At 45.5% G+C, this 26,443-nt stretch overlaps 1 protein-coding gene across 6 annotated transcripts in view; it reads right to left on the bottom strand.

The window, feature by feature from the left end:
- Window positions 1–26,443, bottom strand: part of LOC126210295 (kinesin light chain) — a 424,978-nt gene that overhangs the window by 224,886 nt on the left and 173,649 nt on the right. The window contains exon 2 of one of the 6 annotated variants that reach the window (XM_049939488.1): window positions 19,402–19,530. The exons of the other annotated variants lie outside the window; for them this stretch is intronic. Within the exon in view, the coding sequence (XP_049795445.1) occupies window positions 19,402–19,430 (29 nt within the window). The 5' untranslated portion in view covers window positions 19,431–19,530. The remainder of the gene's footprint in view (window positions 1–19,401; window positions 19,531–26,443) is intronic. 6 annotated transcript variants of the gene reach the window in all.

The following is a 26,443-nucleotide window of genomic DNA, read 5'->3' as shown; positions in this document are numbered from 1 at the left end:
CATCGATATGGGCCTTTGGGAGCCGAAGATCTACTCTGTACCCTTGATGACTGAACGACACAAAGCTTTACGCCTCGCCTGGGCCCGTCAACACCGACATTTGAGTACTGTTGACTGGATCCATGTCGCATGGTCGGACCAGTCTCGTTTCAAACTGTATCGAGCGAATGCACGTGTACGGGTATGGAGACAACCCTCATGAGGCCATGGATCCTGCAAGTCGGCAGGAGATCGTTCAAGCTGATAGAGGCTCTGTAATAGTGTGTGGTGTGTGCAGTTGGAGTTACACCTGACCCCTGATACATCTAGATACGACTGACGGGTGACACGTGCGTAAGCATCCTATCTAATCACCTGCATCCATTCATGTCCAGTGTGTACTCCGACGGAGTTGGGAAATTCCAGCACGACAATGCGGCACCCCACACGTCCAGAATTGCTACACAGTGGCTCCAGGCACGCTCTTCAGTGTGTGAACGCATCCGCTGCCCACCAAACTCCCCAGACATTGAGCATATCTGGTATGCCTTGCAATGTCTTATTCAGAAGAGATCTCCAACCCCTCGCACTCTTACGGTATTATGGACAGCCCAGGAGCATTCATTCAGGGAGTGAAATCCCTTTTAGTGTATGTGAGAGGAAAAGTGTTCGGAGACCTGTTATTTCTCCTTTCCCGTTGATAAGCTCCGCGCTTCGGCCCTGACGAACCATTCATGCCGACTGGCCGTGTCATCCTCTGCCGACGGTATTGTCAGACGCGGTATAGAAGGGCATGCGGGTATGCGGTCAGCACACTTGTTTCCAAACCTTGAAGCCGCTACTTATTATTCGAGTAACTCCCCATTTGGCATTATCAGTCAGTGATCGCCGTTCCAGTCGTCCCACAAAGCGAAATTCCTGGCAGCACAGCGAACTGAATGCGAATCCCCCACGGGGCAATCCGGCGAGCTTATCCACCCGGCTACGGAGACCCAGCATTATGGATCGATGTTCTGCAAAATTAGTTTCTTCAAAGAACTCACGGTCGCCTTTGTTTCTCCTTTCTTCCCCTCGTACATGTTGTACGAGATCGTACACAGTACGGACCTATCAACAGGTTTCACAGACATCCGGAAATCAAACGAAATCGCCGATACTTACCGTAGACTCTGCCCTGTTTGTATCAGTACGCATTTAGCGCGATGGATCACCTTATTTTGTCCCATTCATCGATTCTCCGTTGAATTAGAGAGTATCATGCATATCGAAACGCCACGCCACTCCCGACACACGTTAAAGTCCATTATGGTGTTTCTAAGAACGAATGCATGGTGAACAAAATAACGAATTAAAAGTCAGCTGCCTTAACGAAAGTATGCACTTTTCTACGCTGACTGGCGATTTCACGACACGCACATTGACGGGTGACATCTCGTACACCATCGCCGCACGTTAAGTCGTCTCGCATCTCTACTGCTCAACGATTGAAGAAATAAGAACAAAACCCTACTGGAATGTCTTAATTTTTCCGTTACACCTCTACACACGACAGCTTAACTGCGGCAGCAATTTTGCAAACCGCCAACTGTTTCGAAACAACTGATGTCGTCACACGAGTTCGTTCTACATCTGAGTACAGTGACATGGCTGACGATGTTGTTATCCTGAATGGAACGAAGTTTAATAAGCATAGGATATGAAAGAGTGAACCACGGGAAGAGCATCACGGACTGAGGGGAAACTGGAATACAAGGGATTCAAAGCGTGTTACACAAGGTTGCTGAAAATGAAGAAAGAGGCGGTTTTCCGTAAAAATCAAGGAGGAAAGGAATATGTGGAAAACATTGGCAAGAAGAAGGGACAGCATGAAAGAACTTCAAGGAGTGACTTAGCTGGCGGTAAAGCGACGTGTGCGGATAAAATTTTTAGAGCAATGCAAAGGTTGGAATACGTCGAACACACAATTCTGCAATAATGAGATTGGCACAGACGAACAAGCCGTGGAGGGACAAGAGGGATAAGACCAAAAAGTAGGTGCAGTTTTCTTGATCATATTTATGATCAAAACTCTGAATGTGCGTACGTGATTGTTCACTCGCGGCGTTTTTCTGTGGACTGTGTGAAACTATGTTAAAGGACATAACTTAAAGAATAAAAGCATTACCTATGAAGTCAGTGGTGGAACGATTTTACTTCCGCTGAGGATAATGATAGTCCTAAATTTGGATGTTTAATTAACGGAGCCGAAAAACCATTTTTTGAAGCATTACCAGTATTGCACAGGCCTGTGTACCCCCCATAGCCTCCCAGTCCCGACAATAGGTTTATTATTACGTACTTTTTGTTAAGCGCACGATGAACAAGGTATTTATATAGGCTGCATCCAGGTCAATTTTTATTACTTAAATTGAATTTAAATGCGGCAGCGTTTTAGAATAAGTGACGCTATGCACTTTAGCGTGCGCGTCATCTTCTCATTGATCGCCAATGCCGCCGCGTTCAACTGCAGGAAATGCACCTGAGAGGTCGCTAGAGCGAAACATGCCCGGCAGTCGCGTATCAAACACCAGTCTTGATATTATGCAGTGACTTTAACGTACTGCTACTTTCTTACGCAAAATGTCGGGTGGCCTGGGAGTTCACATAGCCAGACAAGCTGAACCAGGACATGTCTGAAGAAAAGAAGAACCACCGAAAGCTTCCGATACCACTTCATTTAGAAACCACCAGAAGATCCGAACACACTCAACTGGTTTTAATTATTTAAAAAGGGTTCAGGTGCCTTTCGTTAATGCTCTGAGAAAATACACTATTTTAATTCTCGACTGTAAGGCTTGCCAACATAGCTATTTTGTCGCACTATTTCTGTAAGCTGGAGTTAACGTTTTGTGGTCTACCGACCTGCCTGGATCTTCTTCTCATCTCTCTGTTCCGCGAGGTTTAGGAACTGCAGTTGACCTTAAATAACGAAAAGTGTGAGGTCATCCACACGAGTGCTAAAAGAAACACGTTAAACTTTGTGACTTTTCATGCTTTCCCGACGGATCTGTTGCAAATACGCTTCTCGGGTTTGTCGCCGGATCGTATTGTGTAAATCGTACAATATTTCCTCGATGCAACTGCTCGACATCATCAGGTGGTGGTAGCTGCTGCTGTCACTGCTGCAAGGCGCGACTGATGATAATCGCGCGGCGGCGTCGGAATTTATCATGACGGGAGCAGGCAATACGCGTGCGCGAGAAGACGCTCATAGTTGGAGAAAGCGGCGCTCCTGGTGCCCCCTACTGGGAGCTGCAGAAAGGCCATCCACGCGTGCGCTTTGGGCAATAACTGTGCTGCCTAACGCTCCTGCGGATAAAGTTTGAACTAAATCTCAGCTACGCGTTGAGTCACTTGAGGAAACGGAAGTTCTTGTTTTCCCTGTTTTTGATTTAATGGCAGCCAGTGCTGGATTCCAGGCGGCGCTCAGTTGAAAACCTGCATCCCTGTTGATTAGATTGTCCGCCGTGCGAATATGTATGGCCTCCTTAATAACACAGTCCCAGAAAGATGACGCTGGGGATAAAATTTCCGTCTGTTCGTAAAGCATACGATGTCCCGTGTCCAGGCAATGTTCCGCTACTGCTGATTTATCAGGTTGCCCCAGGCGTGTATGACGATGATGTTCGACGCAACGTTCTTGCACGGTTCGGCATGTCTGTCCGATATAAGATTTTCCACATTGGCATGGGATTTTGTACACGCCACGTTTTCTGAGGCCAAGGTCGTCTTTGACAGAGCACAATAAATTCCTCAATTTTGCTGGTGGCCGAAAAACGCACTTGACGTCGTGCTTTTTGAGGATTCTTTCTATTGTCGAGGACATGCCGCCAAAATAGGGCAAGAACGCTGTTGGAGTGGGTGCCTCCGCATCTTCATATACATCCCTGCGTAGAGTTTGCTGAGAACGGAATGCATGGCATATCTGCCTTTCTGAATAGCCATTCTGTTGGAATACCGTTCTCAGGTGTTGTAGCTCACCAGGTAGGCTGTCAGCATCTGAGACTACATGTGCTCTATGCACCAAAGAGCATAGGACACTACCGCGTTGAGCAGGATGATGGCAACTTGTGGCCTGCAAATATAGCTCTGTATGAGTTGATTTGCGATAGACGCTGTGTCCCAATGTACCGTCAGCTCTTCTTCTGACTAAGACGTCCAGGAATGGTAAGAGGCCATCCTTTTCCACTTCCATAGTGAACTGTATATTGGGATGTAGCGAGTTCAGATGTCCGAGAAACACAGGTAATGTCTCTACTCCGTGGGGCCACACCACAAAGGTATCGTCTACATACCGCCAAAAATAAGAAGGTTTGAGACTTGCCGACTGCAGTGCTTTTTCCTCAAAGTCTTCCATAAAATAGTTGGCCACCATTGGAGACAGAGGACTTCCCATGGCGACACCGTCCACTTGTTCAAAATACTGGTCATTAAATAAGAAATAAGTTGAGGTAAGCACATGTTTAAAAAACGCCACAATGTCTCTCTCAAACTGGCTGCTGATAAGCTCTAACGAGTCCTGCAGAGGTACTTTCGTAAACAAAGATATAACGTCAAAGCTAACTAAAATATCCGACGCTTGCAACTTAAGTGTCTTCAGGCGTCCTACGAAGTCCTCTGAATTCCGGATATGGTGATCACACTTGCCTATGAGAGGTGCCAACAGCGTAGTAAGATATTTGGCCAGAAAATAAGTAGGAGCTCCGATGTTGCTCACTATTGGGCGAAGAGGTGTCCCATCCTTGTGAATCTTGGGTAGGCCGTAAAGTCTTGGGGGAACTGCAGCCTGTTGGCGTAGGCCTGTGGTCACTTTAGAAGGAATAGAACCTTGCCTATGAGAGGTGCCAACAGCGTAGTAAGATATTTGGCCAGAAAATAAGTAGGAGCTCCGATGTTGCTCACTATTGGGCGAAGAGGTGTCCCATCCTTGTGAATCTTGGGTAGGCCGTAAAGTCTTGGGGGGACTGCAGCCTGTTGGCGTAGGCCTGTGGTCACTTTAGAAGGAATAGAACTTTTCTTGAGGAGATCTAATGTTTTTCTCTGTATTTTGCCAGTCGGATCCTCTCTTAGCTTGCGATAGGCAGGATCGTCGAGCAGTGTCTCCATCTTGCTGTTGTATTCAACTCGTGAGAGAAGAACAGTGGCGTTCCCCTTGTCGGCAGGTAAAATGACGAGGTCTTTGTCTGATCTCAAGTCTCGCAGGGCCTTCCTTTCTGCTGAGCTGATGTTGTACTTGCTCTGTGGGGGTCGTGTTAAAATTCGGCAGGTGTCCCTCCTGATCTCTTCTGCAACGTCACTGGGAAGCTTCAAAATTGCCTGTTCTATGCCAGCCATGACATCTCGGATTGGAGCTGTCCGTGGTGTTGGTGCATAGTTCAAACCTTTCTCGAGCACTGCAACAGCTGCGTCGTCCAGGATTCTACCCGTGAAATTAAACACGGTGCGTCGACGTGGTGCATTCCCTTCTTGCTGTTGGGCCTCGAGACGAGAATACTTGGACATTTGGCGGGCCTTGGCTTGTTGTTTTGACCAGTCTGCTAGCGCCCAGGTAGCGCTATCTACCCAATCCCATGATGACGCTGAAAGTTTCGAAGAGATTTTCAGATGCAGTGATAGCAATTTTGTGGACACCATGTGCAGTTCCCGTCTTGTATAACGTACCCTCTCTCTCACTAGGGCTGCACTCGCCCGTCGTTTAATTCTACCAGCAGCCGCAGTGTCAATATGATGTTTAAATTTAGCAAACGTTGGAACAGTTTGCTTGTCACGGCATCTCAATAAAAACGCCATAGTGCACAGCAGTCTACCTCTCTTATTACGTAACTTGTCAAACTCACGTATGTCGTTGGCCATCCCCTCCCCGTAGAGGTACCAGATGTGACTTTTCATGCTTTCCCGACGGATCTGTTGCAAATACGCTTCTCGGGTTTGTCGCCGGATCGTATTGTGTAAATCGTACAATATTTCCTCGATGCAACTGCTCGACATCATCAGGTATTGCACGTTAAACTTTGGTTACACGATAAATCAGTCTAATCTAAAAGCCGTAAATTCAACTAAATACCTAGGTATTACAATTACGAACAACTTCAATTGGAAAGAAGATACAGAAAATGTTGTCGGGAAGGCAAACCAAAGTCTGCGTTTTATTGGCACGACACTTACACCTACTAAGGAGACTGCCTACACTACGCTTGTCCGCCCTCTTTTAGAATGCTGCTGCGCGGCGCGAGATTCTTACTAGATAGGACTGACCGAGTACATCGAAAAAGTTCAAAGAGAGGCAGCAGGTTTTGTATCATCGCAAAATATGGGAGTGTCACATAAATGGCACAGGATTTGGGGTGGAAACCATGACTAGAAGGCGTTTTTCGTTGCGACGGAATCTTCTCACGAAATTCAAATTACCAACTTTCTCCTCCGAATGCGAAAATATTTTGTTGACAGCAACCTACAGAGGGCGCAACGATCACCACGATAAAATAAGGGAAATCAGAGCTCGTACGGAAAAATATAGGTGTTCGTTCTTTCCGCGCGCTATACGAAATTGGAATAATAGATAATTGTGAAGGTGGTTCGATGAACCCTCTGGCAGGAACTTAAATGTGATTTGCACAGTATCCATATAGATGTAGAAGTTAGCAGCTACACTGCTGAACTGGTATGGATCGACAGAGATAACATAGTTTAGTGGGTTTTAAGTGCATTTTCTTACTGGGAGTTGAGCGACCCTGCAGCTCCCCGCTTTGAGCCTCCAATGCTCAAGGGGTTCAATCAGTCTATGCACGAATGTGAAGCGTCTTGTCTGTAAATGCCTTGAAACGAGGCCCAGTGCTAAACATATTTACCGGACACCGAGTTCCAATGGTGAGTGTTAGGCAGTGATACTGGTAATTACGATGTATACCGGCGCTCGACGCATCAAATTATTTTTCTAGTGCACAATACGCACGCTTATTTGCACGGAAAAGCGTGAAATCGACGAACCCGTTGAGTGTCTTTGTTTGCGATAAGCGCGCGCGGTCAGCCACTTCACTTCAGAGATGACCCTGGCCCGCGCAGCGTCAGCGATAAGCGGTAAACGTAAACAGATGGCGCCCCTGCAGCGTCCGGATTCTGCGGGCACCTCACAAGCAAAGCAAAGCAAACCAGAAGGTCCCTCGCCTCTTTACCTCCACAAGCGCGCACACGTACAGGGCTGCACCGCATATATTTCGATAGTAGAAAGCGCCACTGATACGCGGGTTTCACAGATTGGAATGGCAGATGGGGGGGGGGGGGGGGGGGGCTGCCTGTCTTTGCAGTCCACATACAGAGAGTTACGAGTTTCAAACGTGTATTTACAAAAGGCGCAATTATTTCAATGGCACGATTCCTACTGGCAGTGCCACAGTCAAAGACTAAATTATAACGTCAGTGCTGTTTGTTGCATGAGGCTATGGTAAGTAGTTTAGGAGGTAAAATTGTAAACTACAGTTGCTTGTTCCATGTTGTAGCACAGACTAATGAATTTCAGAGAGGTGAGTTATGTGCAGCCCTGCACGGATATTAATACGTCTCGGAAGGTGTAGTGTTGTTAAATGGGGCATTACCTGGGATAAACGAAAGACAAAGGTGAATACAGTACCCTTCTGGGATCTGACCCGTAAAGAACCAACGTATCCTCAAAGCCTGTGCTCAAAATGACTACCACCAACATTAGTAGAAGTTTGCGATCTGCAATGCAACGACTCTTGGGCACGTTCTAGCATTTCAGCTGGAACTACAGCGCAAGCAGTATTAATACTCCGTTTCATATTATCCTTAATTGTTTGAAGAGGTTATGTCCATTGGGATATTTCTCGGCGTACACTGTTCACAAACGACATACTTCCTACATTCTCAATAGACCACGAGCAAGTCCACTTTTTTCCGCATCGGGAAATGCGGTCTTCCAACCACGACCTACTACATCCACTGATCACACAGTGACAACAGAAAAGTCGCGACGCTGCCGCAGTGTAGACACAGCACAGTTTGTAGAGTACCGCAACGTCGTCTAGCGTCTAACAAGGCAAACTCCCGCCGCACCCCCCCCCCCCCCCAGATTTAATGGTAAAATGGGGCAGTGCATAGCCCGCCATAAACTGCGCACAGATCAAGCAGGGAAACAGGAAGGTGTGCTTAACTGTGAAAAAAAGAAAAATCAGCAAAATACAAGTAGTGAACTGTTCAAGATGTACAACATCGAGCGAACTGTAAATAACCCAGTGCTGATAACTGCGAAGTTGAGCGCCCCACAAAGCAACGTACCCCCCACCCCCCATTTTGCAGGACAACGCTCAAGCACGTATAGCGCAAGCTGTTACTGATTTGTTTGACTGATGGGGCTGCTAAGGGCTATACCACCAACTGCACTCCCCTGACTTAAGCCCTCTTAATTTCAACTCGATTTCTAAACCGAAGGAAACACTTCACGGCATTCGCTTCAGAACTGCTACAAGTCCATCGGGCAATAGACCGCGGCGCTCGAACTGTCAACACAACTAGCATTGCTAAGACTATCCTACGGCTTCCACATCGCTGGCAACGGGTTATGCACAATGCTGGTGACTACTTCGAAGGCCAGTAAAACTTTGAAACACGCATTTTGTACGAGCTGTAAATAAATTGTTGCCACTATTTAAGTTCCAACCGTCGTATACTGAAAGGCATGAGGACTAGTCGGCCACGCACGTATGTTGAAAACATTGAGCGTTTCCGAGATCACACGGAGCCCTCTGAAACCCACGAGACGGGCAAGCCAGGAACTTCAACTTTCTCGAAGAACGGTGCGGCGTGTTCTGAAACGATGACTGCATACAAAGCCTTACAAGTTGCAGTTATTGCAGCAACTGCGTCCCACTGACCACGACAGAAGATAGGAATTTTGAATTTCAGTTTTCCACTCATCTTTTCGGACGAATCAAAGTTTCATCCATCGGGTAAGGTAAACGAGCTCAATGTAAGAATTCGGGGGGTTCAAAGCACTGGCTTCATCGTCGAACATGAAGGGGCCCACCGGAACAGTGTTTTGTGCCGTTCCTGTTCACGAAAGTTCATGAACCTTTCCTTTTTGCGGAACGAACTGAGAGGAATGTCGCACGTGGACATGCTACAAAACTTGCTGCCTCCTCACCTTGACGAACATTCCATTGATCTCATGTCTGTGCATGACTGCGCGCCGCCTCACTTTCACGTTGAAGTGCTGTGTTGTCTTAAAACCGTCGTCATACATTGGATTGGATAGGTGGGCAACGATGTCTTGTTCATTGCTTTGGGCCTCTACGGCCACCATACATCACATGTGATTTTTGATGCGGGAGTACGTGAAAGAGTCCTTGTCCCACCTATCGCAGCTACTTTTCTGGGTCTGACAAATGGAAATGCTGAAGCTGTCGACTGAATAAACAGTGAGTTGTTGATTGGTGTGTGGAATGAAATGGACTAGCGTTTCAATGTATCTCTAAAGGTACGTTTACACTGGGATACATGTATCGCGACATGTATGAGCGACATGTCAATTTGACATGTCGCGATACATCACCTCATACAAAAATTCACGGAACTTGTATGCGGACCCTCGAGCTCATACATGTCGCGTATACATTTTGTATATCGCTTTATGGCCATATACGCGACATGTATGAGCGACATTTGAAGAACTCGTGCATGCGCAGTACTATCATTTCCTGTCGTATTGTCGACTGCCGCTTATTTCGACGATTAGCGCATGCATAGTACCAGGCTCTTCGGCGGCTGTTTGAGTTTTGAAGGTGCCGACTGTCGTTTCGACGTTAATATATCTGCATAGAATATCAAAAAGTGCCATATGCAACATTATTCTTCGTGTTTGCGAGGCCATTGTGCAAGTTTTATCCCAAGAAGTGAAGGTAAAAGTTATATATATCAGAGTATGTAATACATTATATAGTTTTTTCATGCATCTGACACGTATATCAATGTTTTACTATTATTCCGGCGGCCTCGCGTGATAATGTTGACAACGGATGCCGACAATCGTGTGTGAGATGTTGGAGCAATCGCGCGACAATGCAAATGTTTTGTCATGAAATCTTCGTTTTACGAGGAATCCCCAGTGGCTAAAAAACGGAGTGTTACTGCCAACTGATCCTCTGGTAGAATCGCTTCCCGAAAGTTTGTGTTGGTTTTGGACACAAGAGGAGCCACAAGTGATAAAAAACCGCGGAAATCCTCCATACTCATCCTAACATAATTTCTAAAATATGCGCCATCTTCTAGCGTTAATTCGCGAGAAACTCTCTGTGCCACCATCTACGCTTCCTCCGCCTTTTCTTCCTATCATCTTCCAAAAGAGCAAGTGTATCAGCACATAAAAATGTGAAATCTTCCAAATCGTCGTCGGAAGCTATAGCACAGTGATACATATCAACCAGTGTAAACGCACGTTCATACATGTATGAGATTGATACTTGTCAACTCATACAAGTCGCGATACATGTCGCAAAGTCGCATATACATGTATCTCATTCATGTGCCGATACAAATCGCAGTGTAAACGCACCTTAACAATGCATGGTTCTAGTGTCGATTATAAGGGACAGTATCCATCCTATGTACAGCGTCTGCTGTCGTAAGGTACAGCGTCTGCTGTCGTAAGGTACAGCGTCTGCTGTCGTAAGGTACAGCGTCTACTGTCGTAAGGTACAGCGTCTACTGTCGTAAGGTACAGCGTCTGCTGTCGTAAGGTACAGCGTCTGCTGTCGTAAGGTACAGCGTCTGCTGTCGTAAGGTACAGCGTCTGCTGTCGTAAGGTACAGCGTCTACTGTCGTAAGGTACAGCGTCTACTGTCGTAAGGTACAGCGTCTACTGTCGTAAGGTACAGCGTCTACTGTCGTAAGGTACAGCGTCTACTGTCGTAAGGTACAGCGTCTACTGTCGTAAGGTATAGCGTCTACTGTCGTAAGGTATAGCGTCTGTGCGAACATAAAACTTTTAACCTTCCTCTTCTCTCTTCCTTTCGGTCCCGCCGTATTTGTGGCAGCCGCTAACCAGCCCTGCGCAGGCGGAGTAGGCTGGGCCACGACAGCTGTCGCCACTTTTCGCGGGAGGGTTTTAATCTGCGGTACGTGACGGGGGACTGCGTCAGCCCTGACAGCCAACACAGGCCGGCAGCCGCAGACACCGCCCGTCAGCTCGTAGCAGACACGTCCTGTCCGTCCCACACCACAACTAAACTCTGCAGCTCTGCCAGTGGCCACCTTACACACGCAGGTGCGGCTGTGCTACACATATGGGCGTCTGTAGAAAAATGTCCGAGGGGGTCGGACACAAATTGGGAGCAGACACGTAAGCTGCTACTGGCTGAACAATAAATTTAGCGGATTTACAGTAAATCAACCTTATAACTGTGAGATAATTCTGTAATGAAGGAAAGCTCCTGTACTCCAAGTGTGTGTCCCCCTCCGCCCCCCCCCCTTCCCATTACACGGACACCTATGAGTACATTTATAGGGTATTCAGCTACCCCTACCGATCGGTTTTATGCAACCCGCAATCCCTTTAAAAACCACTCGCAAGTTATCAGTACTACATGAAAATGAAGAGGATTTTCTTTCAGGAAAACGAACGTAGTTAATCTCTGTATTCGGGTACATTTTGGCTGAGGGCGATAGTTTTCGAGTAACTCGGGAACAACACGTTTGAAGGTCAAATGTCACTTTTGTACGTTTTTCTTGAATAATTTCCGACAAAAAGGTCGTGCTCACTTTTTCTCTAGGACTAATAGTTTGTGTGTAGCAAGCGAGACAAAATGAAAATTGTGCGTATGGCAACTGAATGCGGTGTGGTTTGCATACAACCCAGTGGCAGCGGGTTAGCTGAATCACCATTGCATCTACCGCACAAGTGGAAAAGTGCAACACGGTATCGAAAATACTCGTCAGTCTAGCTCTGCTTTCCGTCATTCCACGCGTGTTTCATTAGTCCCGAGGAATACGATGGTCAGATAACATTGGTTTCACACTTTCGTAATGTAGTGTACTTATGTACACTTCGCATTGTTAAACAGCGTACATTCCAAATTTTAGACTACTTTGTTGTTTATTTACAACTGCAGTCTACTTACGTTAGTCCGATGACTTTCTTTAGTTTGTGGTAAGGAAAAGAGCGGACTGTATTGAGTGGTGTTAATGTAAATGTCGCGTGACTAGGGACTCCCGTCGGGTAGACCGTTCACAGGGTGCAAGTCTTTCGATCTGACGCCACTTCGGCGAGTTGCGCGTCGATAGCGATGAAATGATTAGGACAACACAACATCCAGCCCCTGAGCGGAGAAAATCTCCGACCCAGCCGGGAGTCTAACCTGGGCCCTTAGGACTGACATTCTGTCGCGCTCGGCACTCAGCTACCAGGGGCGGACAGTGGTGTTAATGTTTTGTCGTATATAGGGTACATGAAGACTGTATGACTGGGTGGATAGTCAATTAACACGATAGTAAAACTAGCAGGTGTGCTTTTGGTCAACCAAAATTATGGAAACTACCGCTCGCAGTGCATCTACAATAGAACGTTTTCCGTCCGTACGTTATCTATTACAAATTTTGCCTTAAGGCACTGACAACCGACAGTGCTGAGACCGTGAAAACTTAACGCTTCTCAGCTACTAAATGACAAATGGTTCAAATGGCTCTGAGCACTATGGGACTTAACTGCTGCGGTCATCAGTTCCCTAGAACTTAGAACTACTTACACCTAACTAACCTAAGGACATCACACACATCCACGCCTGAGGCAGGATTCGAACCTGCGACCGTAGCGGTCGCGTGGTTCCAGACTGTAGCGCCTAGAACAGCACGGCCACTCCGGCCAGCACTAAATGACATTCATGTTAGGTTCTATATAAGAGAAATTAATACATGTGCGAGGGTTGAATGAAAATTAATGCCTCCACCTTCGTTAATTGGGTTTGAATGGGAATATTTTAATAAATCAAACGCAGAAATAATCCTTAGAATGTGATCTTTAATTATCAATTTCCACATAATCCAGCCAACTGGATAGATTTGTGCCAACGATGAAAAAGTTTTCTGAAGCCCTCACGGAGGAAGTCGACACACTTTTCCCGGAACCACAGTATCTCAGTTCTCTCAACGTCTTCATCAGAAGTATAATTATGTCCCCGCAGATCGTCTTTCATTATCAGGAACGGATCGAAGTCAGACGGTGCTAAATCTGTGCAGTATGGAGGATGCTTCAGGACTCAGCATCCGGGGTACCCATCGTACACACATCTTCAGATAGCCAAGCAAAGCAATAATGTGACCCCACACGCTCGTGTGAAATGCCGATTGTGCTTGCAGTTTGAGTGATATGACGATCGTCCTGAATCAATCTGTCAACATTTTGGTTGTGAAATTCGGTGGTTGCTGTCACAGGATGTCCAACTCTTCGTTTGCCATGCAGGTCAGATGTTCCGCCTCTCAACATCTTTAAACTTACTCGCCCAACGACGCACAGTACACACATCAACACAATCACCACATAAACTGCTTTCATTCTCTGGTGAATCTCCTTTGGGGTGACACCTTCTGCTATCAAGGATTCAATGACTGCACATTGCTTAAATCGCACTGACCGTCTCTGCAGGGTTCCATACTTTACACTGCAACACCACAACCGTTCAATGCTGAGGCTGCCCGCCAACTGGAGCTGTAGAGACGAGGCTACGGAATAAGCCAGTACCTGCCGCATACCAATGCTGCCAACTGTTGGAGAGTTACGATGGTGGTGACATTACTTTTCAGTCAACCCTGGTTTTAAGACTGTTCGAACAGCAAAACGAATTAAAAATGCGACCACTAACGTATTTTTAAGAACTGTTGCACTGGTTGACACTTATTCCACACATTACAAACACGCGTCAAACAGCAGGTACACTACTGGGCATTAAAATTGCTACACCACGAAGATAACGTGCTACAGACGCGAAATTTAACCGACAGGAAGAAGATGCTGTGATATGCAAATGATTCGCTTTTCAGAGCATTGACAAGGTTGGCGGCGGTAGAGACTCCTACAACGTGTTGACATGAGGAAAGTTTCCAACCGATTTCTCTAACACAAACAGTAGTTGACCGGCGTTGCCTGGTGAAACGTTGTTGTGCTGCCTCGTGTAAGGAGGAGAAATGCGTACGATCACGTTTCCGACTTTGATAAAGGTCGGATTGTAGCCTATCGCGATTGCGGTTTATCGTATCGCGACATTGCTGCTCGCGTTGGTCGAGATCCAATGACTGTTAGCAGAATATGGACTCGGTGGGTTCAGGAGAGTAATACGGAACGTCGTGCTGGATCCCAACGATCTCGTATCGCTAGCAGTCTAGATGACAGGCATCTTATCCGCATGGCTGTAACGGACCGTACAGGTACGTCTCGATCCCCGAGTCAACAGATGGGGACGTTTGCAAGACAACAACCATCTGCACGAACAGTTGGACGACGTTTGCAGCAGCATGGACTATTAGGTCAGAGACCGTGGCTGCGGTTACCCTTGACGCTGCATCACAGACGGGAGCGCCTGCGATGGTCTACTCGGCGACGAACATGGGTGCACGAATGGCAAAACATCATTTTTTCGGATGAATCCAGGTTCTGTTTACAGCATCATGACGGTCGCATCCGTGTTTGGCGGCATCGAGGTGAACGCACATTGGAAGCGTGTATTCGTCATCGCCGTACTGGCGTATTACCCGGCGTGATGGTATGGGGTGCCATTTGTTACACATCTCGGTCACCTCTTGTTCGCACTGACGGCACTTTGAACAGTGGACGTTACATTTCAGATGTGTTACGACCTGTGACTCTACCCTTCATTCGATCCCTCCGAAACCCTACATTTCAGCAGGATAATGCACGACCGCACGTTGCAGGTCCTGTACGGGCCTTTCTGGATACAGAAAATGTTAGACTGCTGCCCTGGCCAGCACATTCTCTAGATCTCACACCAATTGAAAACGTCTGGTCAATGGTGGCCGAGCAACTGGCTCGTCGCAATACGCCAGTCACTACTCTTGATGAACTGTGGTATCGTGTTGAAGCTGCATACCTGTACACGCCATCCAAGCTCTGTTTGTCTCAATGCCCAGGCGTATGAAGGTGGTTGTTCTGGGTACTGATCTCTCAGGAGATATGCACCCAAATTGCGTGAAAATGTAATCACATGTCAGTTCTAGTATAATATATTTGTCCAATGGATACCCGTTTATCATCTGCATTTCTTCTTGGTGTAGCAATTTTAATGGCCAGTAGTGCATTATTCTCTTGACAGCCCTCTATAGTGTCATCGGGCATTTCTCATTATCTCTCTCACAGCACTAAACGTGGCAGCTCTCTCCTCAAACAGTCGTCCGCGAGATGCCATCCGTCTGGCACACCTGTTGAGTCTGTCGTCTGTCCGTCACGCGTGAAGCACACACAGCAGGTGGGTTCCTGGGTGCCGAGGCGCCACGGCCGGCTCCACTTCTAGCACGAAACTGCGTAGATGTTGGCCCGGGATGGAGCCCAGCCGAGACGAGGTCGGCTCGCCTTCCTCCACAGTCGCGCCGCAGCTATCGATTCCCGCAGACTGCTGCGGCTCCTGCTCTGCAGAGCACAGGCAGAGGTGCTGACAAGAGGCGAGCACGTGGCGGGCGAGGTTCCGTTCCGGGGGGGCAGGAAGCCGCCGCCTTATCGGCCGCTCGCCATCCGCCGCTTCCGGCGCCGATGGGCCACTATCACAGGGGGGAGGGAGGCCAGGACGTCGGGACCACAGACTTACTTCACACTTTCGACACGTTCAGCACGTCACTAAAAGAACAATGTGCAAGTTGCAAGGTGCGCTACCACGTCAATTCCGAGAAAATCGCAAGAGAAATTTTACTTGTCTACAATATAACTGATTTAAATGAAGCAACAAGTTTACTATAACCAGTCACTGTATTTATACGAGGCGTGTTTTTTAAGTAAGTACCGTTTTGAAATTTAATACATGCTAAGATCTCAATTTTATTTTTACATGAAAGTCTGTACCTTAATCTACGCACTGACGCCATTACAGACTGATTCTTCCTTGTTTACTTTGTGTACTGAGTGTTTAAGATGCCTCCGATAATCGTTAGTCCCGCCGACTGAAGTAGGGGCTGTTATTTCTTAGTGCTGCCTAAAAGCGATCTATATTCATCGTGAGATCTGTGCAGTTTACGGAGAAAACTTAGTGAGTGATGGAATGGTAAGAAAGTGGGTGAGAGCGTTTAATATGGCGGCACAAATGTGCATGAAGAAGAACGGAGTGGGCGTCCTTCAGTCGTTAATGAAAGTTTAGTGCAGGAAGTGGACTATAAGGTGAGAGAAAACAGGCGCTTTAGGCCTACGATTTCGTCCTTGCGGGATGACTTTCCTAATGTTTCTCGTAGTGTTTCGTATAGCACTCTGACCGAGCATTTGAATTGCCGAAAATTGTGCGCACGTTGCGTACCGAAAATGTTGACGGATGTGCACAAAACCAAACGTTTAGACAGTGAATTTACTTTCCTTGAGCGATACCACAACGACGGTGATGATTTCTTAAGCCAAATTGTTACGGGCGATGGAACATGGGTGGCCTACGTCACACCAGAATCAAAGCAACAGTCCATGGAAGTTGAGCAAGGGCATCGTTTTGCTGCAAGACAATGCCCGTCCGCATGTGACGAATCAGACCAAAGATCTCATCACATCTTTTCGATGGGAAACTCTAGATCATCCTCCGTACAGCCCCGATCTTGCGCCCAGTGGCTACCATCTGTTCCTGCACTTGACCTCGACGGTCAGCGTCTTCAAGACGATGACGAAATCAAAACAGTGGTGATGCAGTGGTTATCAAGTCAGGTGGCAGACTTCTATGAGGAGGTTATTCAAAAACTGGTACAACGTTATGACAAGTGCCTCATTACTGACGGACATTACGTAGAAAAGTAGATTAATATACAGGCTTTCATGTAAAAAAAAAATTAATGAGATATCTTAAAGCAGGAAAGCGATAAATACGAGAGAGCTGGGGTCTATAAAATTCAGTGTAACACGTGCAAGGCAAACTATGGATGCCAAACTGGTAGGTCGTTTAAAGTACGTTACAAAGAACATAGCGATGCTTTCTGGCTTAATAATTTCGAAAAGTCAGCTGTAGCCATGCATATTTGGGAAACGGGACACCCTATGTTGGTAATAGATCAGGATCTGGTTATTTTACATAGACAGGACAAAGGTAAAAAGCTGGATCTACTAGAACAGCTGGAAATTACGATGTATAGCGTGGATAATCACAACACACTGAATGAACAGCTAACTGGTAATACAAACAACTTTTTCAAACATTTCACTGGTTTCTTTTAGTAACTACATTTTTAGTAATTGGCGAGATACCATCATTTCATGAGGTCCTTGGAACATGTATACGTTATCTGTTTGCATAAACAGCTCGGTGACTTCCTTGTTTATTTGTGCGTGAGCTCACTCGCATTTCAGTGTCGTGTTTGGCTACGCGGTGTGTGGCATCAACGAAGACGCACGGGCGGTTTACGACGATAGAGGAGAGAGCCATGTGGTTAGATGTCGAACACCACAGGCGACACCATTTTAGAGTTTTTTATATTTTGACGACTTTGTGGAGATGCACCTTGGAAGACACGGCTGCAACAAGGGAAGTAGCCACGATGTTTTAATTTTATCATCAGTTTTATAGTGGTGGCAGGGGTAAAATACAGGGAGTGAAAGGCTATTTACTAATTGTACAGAAACCAGATGGCGGTTATAAGAGTCGAGGGACACAAAAGGGAAGCAGTGGTTGGGAACGGAGTGAGACAGGGTTGTAGCCTCTCCCAGATGCTATTCAATCTGTATATTGAGCAAGCAGTAAAGGAAACAAAAGAAAAATTCGGAGTAGGTATTAAAATTCATGGAGAAGAAGTAAAAACTTTGAGGTTCGCCGATGACATTGTAATTCTGTCAGAGACAGCAAAGGACTTGGAAGAGCAGTTGAACGGAATGGACAGTGTCTTGAAAGAAGGGTATAAGATGAACATCAACAAAAGCAAAACGAGGATAATGGAATGTAGTCGAATTAAATCGGGTGATGCTGAGGCAATTAGATTAGGAAATGAGACACTTATAGCAGTAAAGGAGTTTTGGTATTTAGATAGTAAAATAACTGATGATGGTCGAAGTAGAGTGGATATAAAATGTAGACTGGCAATAGCAAGGAAATCGTTTCTGAAGAAGAGAAATTTGTTAACATCGAGTATAGATTTTAGTGTCAGGAAGTCGGTTCTGAAAGTATTTTTATGGAGTGTAGCCATGTATGGAAGTGAAACATGGACGATAAATAGTTTGGACAAGAAGAGAAGTTTTTGAAATGTGGTGCTACAGAAGAATGCTGAATATTAGATGGGTAGATCACATAACTAATGAGGAGGTATTGAATAGGATTGGGGAGAAGAGGAATTTGTGGCACAAATGGAATAGAAGAGGGGATCGGTTGGTAGGACATGTTCTGAGGCATCAAGGGATCACCAATTTAGCATTGAAGGGCAGTGTGGAGGGTAAAAATCATAGAAGGATATCAAGAATACACTAAGCAGATTCAGAAGGACGTAGGTTGCAGTAAGTACTGGGAGATGAAGCTTGCACAGGATAGAGTAGCATGGAGAGCTGCATCAAACCAGTGTCAGGACTGAAGACAACAAAAACAGTGGAGGTGCAACTTGGAAGACACGGCTGCAACAAGGGAAGTAGCCACTGTTTTAATTTTATCAGTTTTATAGTGCCTGGTGCATGTTCCATTTTAGCTAGTTTTAACAGGTTCTTTTACTTTTTATTATTCTGATGGAAGCTTGACTTTGGAAACGCGTCAATCTTAGTGTTTTACACTATAAACAAGTGGTTGAGCCGATATATTTTTTAACATTGACATTCACAACCACGACCTCCCATAAAAATCATATTTTCTTGAATTACGGCGCAAACTACCAAGAATCAAAACAAATGCTTAAGACAAAATGTACGTAGTATTGTATGTAGAATCTGATTCTGCAATAAAAAATGGGGGTTCCCGTTTGAAATTTTAAAGTTTCCACCCGCCCCACTCCCAGGGGAGCTGGGGTGTGGGGGCTAATTTTAGCTCCAGCAGATGTCCCCCTCCCCCTCGAAAATAATCAACTTTGGATTCTACGCATTTTTTTTTCGTGTGAAGCTTATTTTTCGAGTTGCTCTGGTTTGTCAACTTAAAATTTACACCCTGTACAGTAATGGTGAATGTGGATGAGTGCCGGACAGACAGAGATAGCTGGTAGCGAGCGGCGGACACTTACACTCGGTAGGCGTTGATGGTCTTGGACATGATGCGGTGCTGCTGGCGGCGGCGGCGGCTGGCGCTGTGACGTCAGTGCTGGGGCCGCCGGGTCATCCTAAGCTACGGCGCGGCGCTACTGCTACTACACCTGCGAACACGCCCGCAATGCCATCCCCCGCGTGCCGCTGCTCGCTCGCTCGTCGCCGCCAGGGCCGCCCCACGTGCACACCGCTGCCGCCCCCACCACGGACACCTGTACTGGTACCACTTAGGAGTCACGCGCCGTCCCTCAACCACAAGGTATTTATCTGAGAGGGAATGAAATTAGGATCCGACGGCGAGCTCGTTAGGGACTGAATAAGCTCAGATTGGGAAAGGTTAGAGAAGGCGCACGACGCCCTCAAAGAAATCACAACATTCGTTTTCAGCGATTCAGGGAAGCAGCCTACTCGCGCCATATAGAATTCATATGCTTTCCATTGTGTGCCAGCCTAGTCCGCTACGACGTCACGAATGTTGTGCAATAACTTAAAAGTGAAGTAAATAATCTGAAAAGTAAATAGCATTTCAGGATTGATGCTAAAATGATAATGTGTTAAGTTTCAGTTTAATAACTTTAGCAGTTTTTAGAAATTTGGACGTTTTACGTAAAACTAATCGGCGCAATAGGAAGGAGCTAGAAACTTCAAAATTTATATCGTATTCCTTCTAATGGAAACAGCATGCTGGATCTCACAAAGTAATATTTTGGTTGAAACTCATGATTTTCTGTTTTTGTGGCCTAAAAGTACGGAAGCAAGATAGATCAAGTGATTAGCCGAACATAATCTCTCAGGTTTCCGTTCTCCTGTCGCAGTTCTCATGAAACAGCTGTTGCTCGTAATGTGGCTTTCAAGGTCGAAAAAATAGCTGACTTTTTGAAATTGTCATTACCGTATGACGTGACAGTCCAGTTTCCGTAGCAGATTGACTGGTTGGCTTCGAAGGGCTCTGCTCCAAGATGTGGTGAGCAACACTCGCATTATGAAACTTCCTGGCAGATTAAAACTGTGTGCCGGACCGAGACTCGAACTCGGGACCTTTGCCATTCGCGGGCAAGTGCTCTACCAACTGAGCTACCCAAGCACGACTCACGCCCCGTCCTCACAGCTTTAATTCCGTCAGTACCTCGTCTCCTACCTTCCAAACTTCACAGAAGCTCTTCCAGGAGTGCTACTTCTGCAAGGTTCGCAGGGGAGCTTCTGTGAAGTTTGGAAGGTAGGAGACGAGGTACTGACGGAATTGAAGCTGTGAGGACGGGGCGTGAGTCGTGCTTGGGTAGCTCAGTTGATAGAGCACTTGCCCGCGAAAGGCAAAGGTCCCGAGTTCGAGTCTCGGTCCGGCACACAGTTTTAATCTGCCAGGAAGTTTCAAAGCCAGGATGTTTTGATTTAAGTTTCCGAAAGGTAGCTATTATAAAACTATAGCTGTAGCGTCTCTCCAAATGGCAAGTTCAGAACTCTTCTATTGCGCGCAGTAGAACTAAAATAATTCCCTCGCCAAAAATATTTAGCCTAGCCACCTCAGAATCCTATTACAGATACATATCTGTGTGCTGATCACAAATTGAGAGCTTCATTGGCCTTCAGCGAATGAAGCAATTATTTTGTAAGTTGAAGTGGTGCTTTACTAGCCCGAACGGCTAGTCAAGAAGGCAAATGTTGTCGGCTGCGCCTTCGGCGGTCCGCACCGCGGCTATATAAATAAGGGCACTGCGAGCTAGTCAGGCCCCAGTTCTCTTCTAGATTCGTATCAGCGCGCACTCTGTGTCGGAAGCCGCGTAGCTTTTGTGAGTTGCAAGGAACAGTCTTGGATGCCGTATTACGTAACTCAATATGCACGTAGCAATGAGTTCGCATTATTGTAAAGTGTTAATTGTAGAACGACTTCAGCGATTTATTCTCAGTTTGCGTATGTCGTATTTTCACGTGTCACCGCAGGACAGACCTATCATTACTAGCGTGGCGTCTGATCAGTATTAACATCAAATTTTGACGGCATTCACTTAGAACATTTACAACGATAACGGTTATTCAACAGTTTCGTTGTCTATGGATAATAGGATCCACGTAATAGACTGAACAGCTCTAATAGTACAACAGCGGATAGTAGCATTGCTTGGTTAAATATTTATTTGAAACTTTACGCTTTATCGTTTTCAGAATATAGTGAAAATTGTTATAGTAAACTGCATTTTCTATGAATCCCAGACATCCTAAAGCCTCAGAGTAATGAACTTCAATGATCAATAACTATTTTTCTATCAGAGTGGGCACAGTAATTACAGACGTCACGTTTTTGCTTATCACTTTGTGGTTGCCAACATTGTAGTTAGAGAGCCTGTGTTGATGACGGAAAAAATACAATAGAAATTAAATTTTCCAACGCGCCGCCCCACAGGATGCCAAGGAAAACCTAAATGCTGACGACTGGACGGAGATTTCAACTGGCATCTTACCGAACCCTATTCCTTTTTAACGAAATCGTGCACGAATTACTTGATACAGTAGAACCTCGCTAATCCGCCCTCGAATGTTACGACTCCCCGCTTAGTCGGACCATCCCATTTCCGGTGTTTGTTTATCTACAAAGACCGCTGCTCCTGTCAGGACTGGACTTTTCGATGGCTCATCGCCTGCGACATGGATCAGCAGGCAGTTGAACGTTGCCAGATGCGATGGTTCGATCACTTTTAGGATGAAATAACTTGCTTCCATTAGTATCATGGTGCACACTTTAATAAAATCGTTGGCAATGTTCTTATGTATTAAAGTACGTGACACTAAATTATGGAACCAACTAAACGTAAACGTGTGATGCTGTCTTTACATGTGGACGTTGATCCCAGTGAGGCGGATGGATCAGTACAGCTCATGTTGACTGCACAACGGAAACAGGATTAATTGATGACCAACGCACTGACGCTGTAACTAGAGCAACCGATAAGAACTACAAAGACGATAACGAAGACAATGAACCTACAGCTCGAGTATCACATAAGGATGCTAAAAATCCCTTTCATATAGCGCTTCGATACATCGAACACAGCTCTACGTCTACCCCGATAGATATTTTGTCGATTAGGAAATGGCGGAACAGTGGCATAATCAAAGTTGTCGTCTGCAACACAAAATGAAATTAAATATTTGCCATTAAGACCAGAACTTTTTGTACCGTGTGATTTCTCATGTTTTAAACAGTTACGTGCAAATCATCTGCGTGTACTGCACTACTGCAGTACATATGAAGTTTTACTCACAGTAACAAAACATTACCGTAACATACAGACGTATCTTACAGTACAAGCGCTACTGTATATTACACTTTGGTGTAAGATTTTTAGTGTGCTAATGTTTTCTTGTTTTGTTACTGTTTTAACATAGAACAATATTTCAGACAGTATTTCCAGTTGGACATTATACTTGTACTGTGTTGTGATTTTATTGGTCAATGAAAGTGTTCCTCTGCTAACCCGACCTTTTTCGCGCTCCGACCGTGCTCCCGGTCGCGTTGGCACGAAGTAGCGAGGTTCTACTGTAATGCAATTTCAGCAGGACTCGACAAACGACGAAGTAGCACAGACTTGCCCTCAGGTAAAAATGTCAATCTCACTATCTGTACAAACATTCTGAAAGGTGGACACGACGCCCTCATCCAACCATCCCTAGGCTGGCATGGTTCAATCTACCAGTACGGAAAATAAATTCCTTGATAATAGTTAACCAGCCGACTCTCCCTACAATCTTCCTTCAGATACTTAACGCATGAACTCTAAGGATACTTCTCACTGTGATTGTGATAACGTTTCTCATGGGAACGTAAAAACATTCATTTCACATGCAGGAAATAGTAAAACTCAGTTTTTCATTCGCGTTATTCAACTGCAGCATCAACTCCCCACGTACAGTGCCTTTCATACGTTTCGGTACAAACATTGTTAATAGTATGTCTGGGTATGAACGAATTTGTGATGGTTAATACGGAAATAAAGTTGTAGGACTGCGAACCGTACATGTAATTATGGGCGATGAAAAGTGCAGTCACGTATGTTTGCTTGTTTACAACAGAACAAGACGCATTTCTTACTGCGAAGTATGAAACTCTGCACTTCAAAAGTTTTGGGACAAATGTCAGGGTGCACATCTCTGTAATTATTCCCTGCGATGTCAGTCATTACCAGCCGAGAGCTCAAAAGAAACAAGTGTGTTTGTATACAATGGTATGTAGAACTAACAACAGTACTTTTGAACATAGGCAGTTTTTAATATTCCACCACGAAAAGGGAAGACCATGCCCGGAAATAGCAACGTTACTGAATATGGAGAAAAGTACTGTAAAAAATCGTCCGTCGATATAAATATGGAGACAGGATGGAAAAATCTGCCACACACAGGCTGTCCAAGAATATTTCAAAGGACAGAAGAGAGCGCAATAGAACTAAAGGTCAAGAAAGATCCACGAAACACAGACGAACTGCCATTGAGGCTGAGGAAGAGTTTGGGAAGAAAGCCAGTCCTAGCAGAATCAGACGAGTACTGTAAAGAGAAAATTACCGTGGACAAACTGCAAAAAGGAAACCCTGCGTCAGTCCTGCCAGTAGGAAGAACAGGCTGCTATTCGAAAGAGAACACAAGAGCATGAATCGGTGGTATCATGTAATTTTTTTCGGGAGAATCAAAATTTAACATATCAGAACAACAAAGAGCTGGAAGAAAAGAATATGCAAGCTACAGTGAAACATAGCAGGGGCCATGTTACTGTTTGGGGTTGTATGTTGGCCCAGGTCTTCATTGACGAAACAGTGGATAAAAATATATAGTTGCAGATTCTAAGGAACAATTTGAAGAAGAGCGCAGAAAGTATGGGAACTGGAGACTGTTTCAAATTTTGTCAAGCCGACCACCCCAACCATGCCGCCTGTACTGTACGGTAGTGGCTCCTGTATAACTGTCCCGAAGTTGTCAGTCCCCCTCCACAAAGTCCAGACATCAACCTATAGAGAATTTATGGGATGCCTCAGAAAGAAATATCCGAAAAGTCTCGATACGGTTAAAACAAGGCGACGGGAGACGACTGCAAGAAAAATCCAAGTATTATGTACTTACAGACGCTTCTACAAAGTCTGGCAAAACGGCTGATAAGTGTTACAACGTCGCAGTAGACGTACAAAGTACTAATTCATCATCATTTCATAGTTTTCCGTTTATTTCTGCACTTTGGTTGGTTTAAAAGAGGGGGAAAGGGACCAAACTACGAGGTCATCAGTCCCTTGTTTCTAATAAAACAATGCCACAAGTGTGAGAATAAAACAGACGAGAAACGTAACACAAAACGGAATGAAAGGAAAGACGGCAAGAACGAAGGGAAGGCAAAGAACACTAAAAGGAACAAATGAGGACAAGAAAACAATGAGACGCAAGAGAGAAGAGAGAGAAACACTGAAGCATATTACAATAGCTGGCCTAAAAGCACTAGCGTGGAGGACACAGAGGGACAAAGGACACGAGTTAAAAGTTAGATCAAACGATAAAACCCATCCTCACGAATAAAACGTTAAACTAAATCAGCCACCGAGTCCGGTAACCGAAGATTTGGTCGCAGGGCAGCCAAAGTGGGACAGTGCACCAGAATATGGGCCACTGTCAACCGGGCGACGCACCGACACTGGCGTGTCTGTACTTTGTCCCGAAACTTTTGCGAAGGCAAATCTATGTTATTTCACATAAATATTAAATTGTGTTCTTTGAGTCTTTTTTTTGGTCATCAGTCTACTGACTGGTTTGATGCGGCCCGCCACGAACTCCTTTCCTGTGCTATCCTCTTCATCTCAGAGCAGCACTTGCAACCTACGTCCTCTATTTGCTTGACGTATTCCAATCTCTGTCTTCCTCTACAGTTTTTGCCCTCTACAGCTCCCTCTAGTACCGTGGAAGTCATTCCCTCGTGTCTTAGCAGATGTCCTATCATCCTGTCCCTTCTCCTTATCAGTGTTTTCCACATATTCCTTTCCTCTCCGATTCTGCGTAGAAACCTCATTCCTTACCTTATCAGTCCACCTAATTTTCAACATTCGTCTATAGCACCACATCTCAAATGCTTCGATTCTCTTCTGTTCCGGTTTTCCCACAGTCCATGTTTCACTACCATTGAGTCATTAAATGAAGTAAAATGTTCAATTTATTGCTCTCTGAATATTCTGTCTGTCGGAATAACAAATATACGTTTATCTGTTATTTCTGAAGTAAAATACAAAATTATTCTGTTTGTCCCAAAACTTATGAAAGGCACTGCATGTAGTAATTCTGATAGCTACGAATGATTCGTATCCGCAGAGCAGTCGGTGCTTACGTAAGGACAAGCGATATCAACATACCGACGACCTTAAATTCTGCAAGGTATCTCTTACATAACATGTTTAGTATTTGACGAAGCAATTTGTGCTTCAATTGCCCCATGGGTTAGTGAGTATCCGAGCCCAACTGAATTCTTTCGCACGTATACTGTTCCTGTTATGAGCTGAGTAATCGCATCTACGAGAGCTATTCCGAAAGTAAGATCCGATCGGTCGTGAAACATACCACAGTGTAGCAGATGTTTCATTTAAACTATTCGCTAAACCTTCCAGCCACTTCTCAACACATTCGCCGCTCCGACATGGACATTTGTTGCAACTTTCTACCAACTTTCAAGTACCCTCGTCATGGAAGGCAGTCGCCTGTGCTTTCCGCCACTTCTGTACGCTGGTCTGGAGCTCGTTGTATGTGCCACAATGTTGTCTTCATAGGCAGCGGTTGGTGCGATCAGAGCCAATTCCAGGCTGTAAGGTGGATGACTAAACACTGCCCCTCGAAAACGCTGCAGGTGCGTCCTCATTAGCCCTGCAATGTGCGGCCGAGAACTGATATGACATCTACATCGATACTCTGCAAATAACATGCAAGTGCCTGGCAGAGGGTTGATCGAACCACCTTCACAATTCTCTATTATTCCTATCTCGTATAGCGCGCGGAAAGGATGAACAC

This window comes from Schistocerca nitens, chromosome 10 (assembly GCF_023898315.1).
Source record: "Schistocerca nitens isolate TAMUIC-IGC-003100 chromosome 10, iqSchNite1.1, whole genome shotgun sequence".
Lineage (NCBI taxonomy): Eukaryota > Metazoa > Arthropoda > Insecta > Orthoptera > Acrididae > Schistocerca > Schistocerca nitens.
This window is presented reverse-complemented; position numbering and strand designations above follow the sequence as displayed.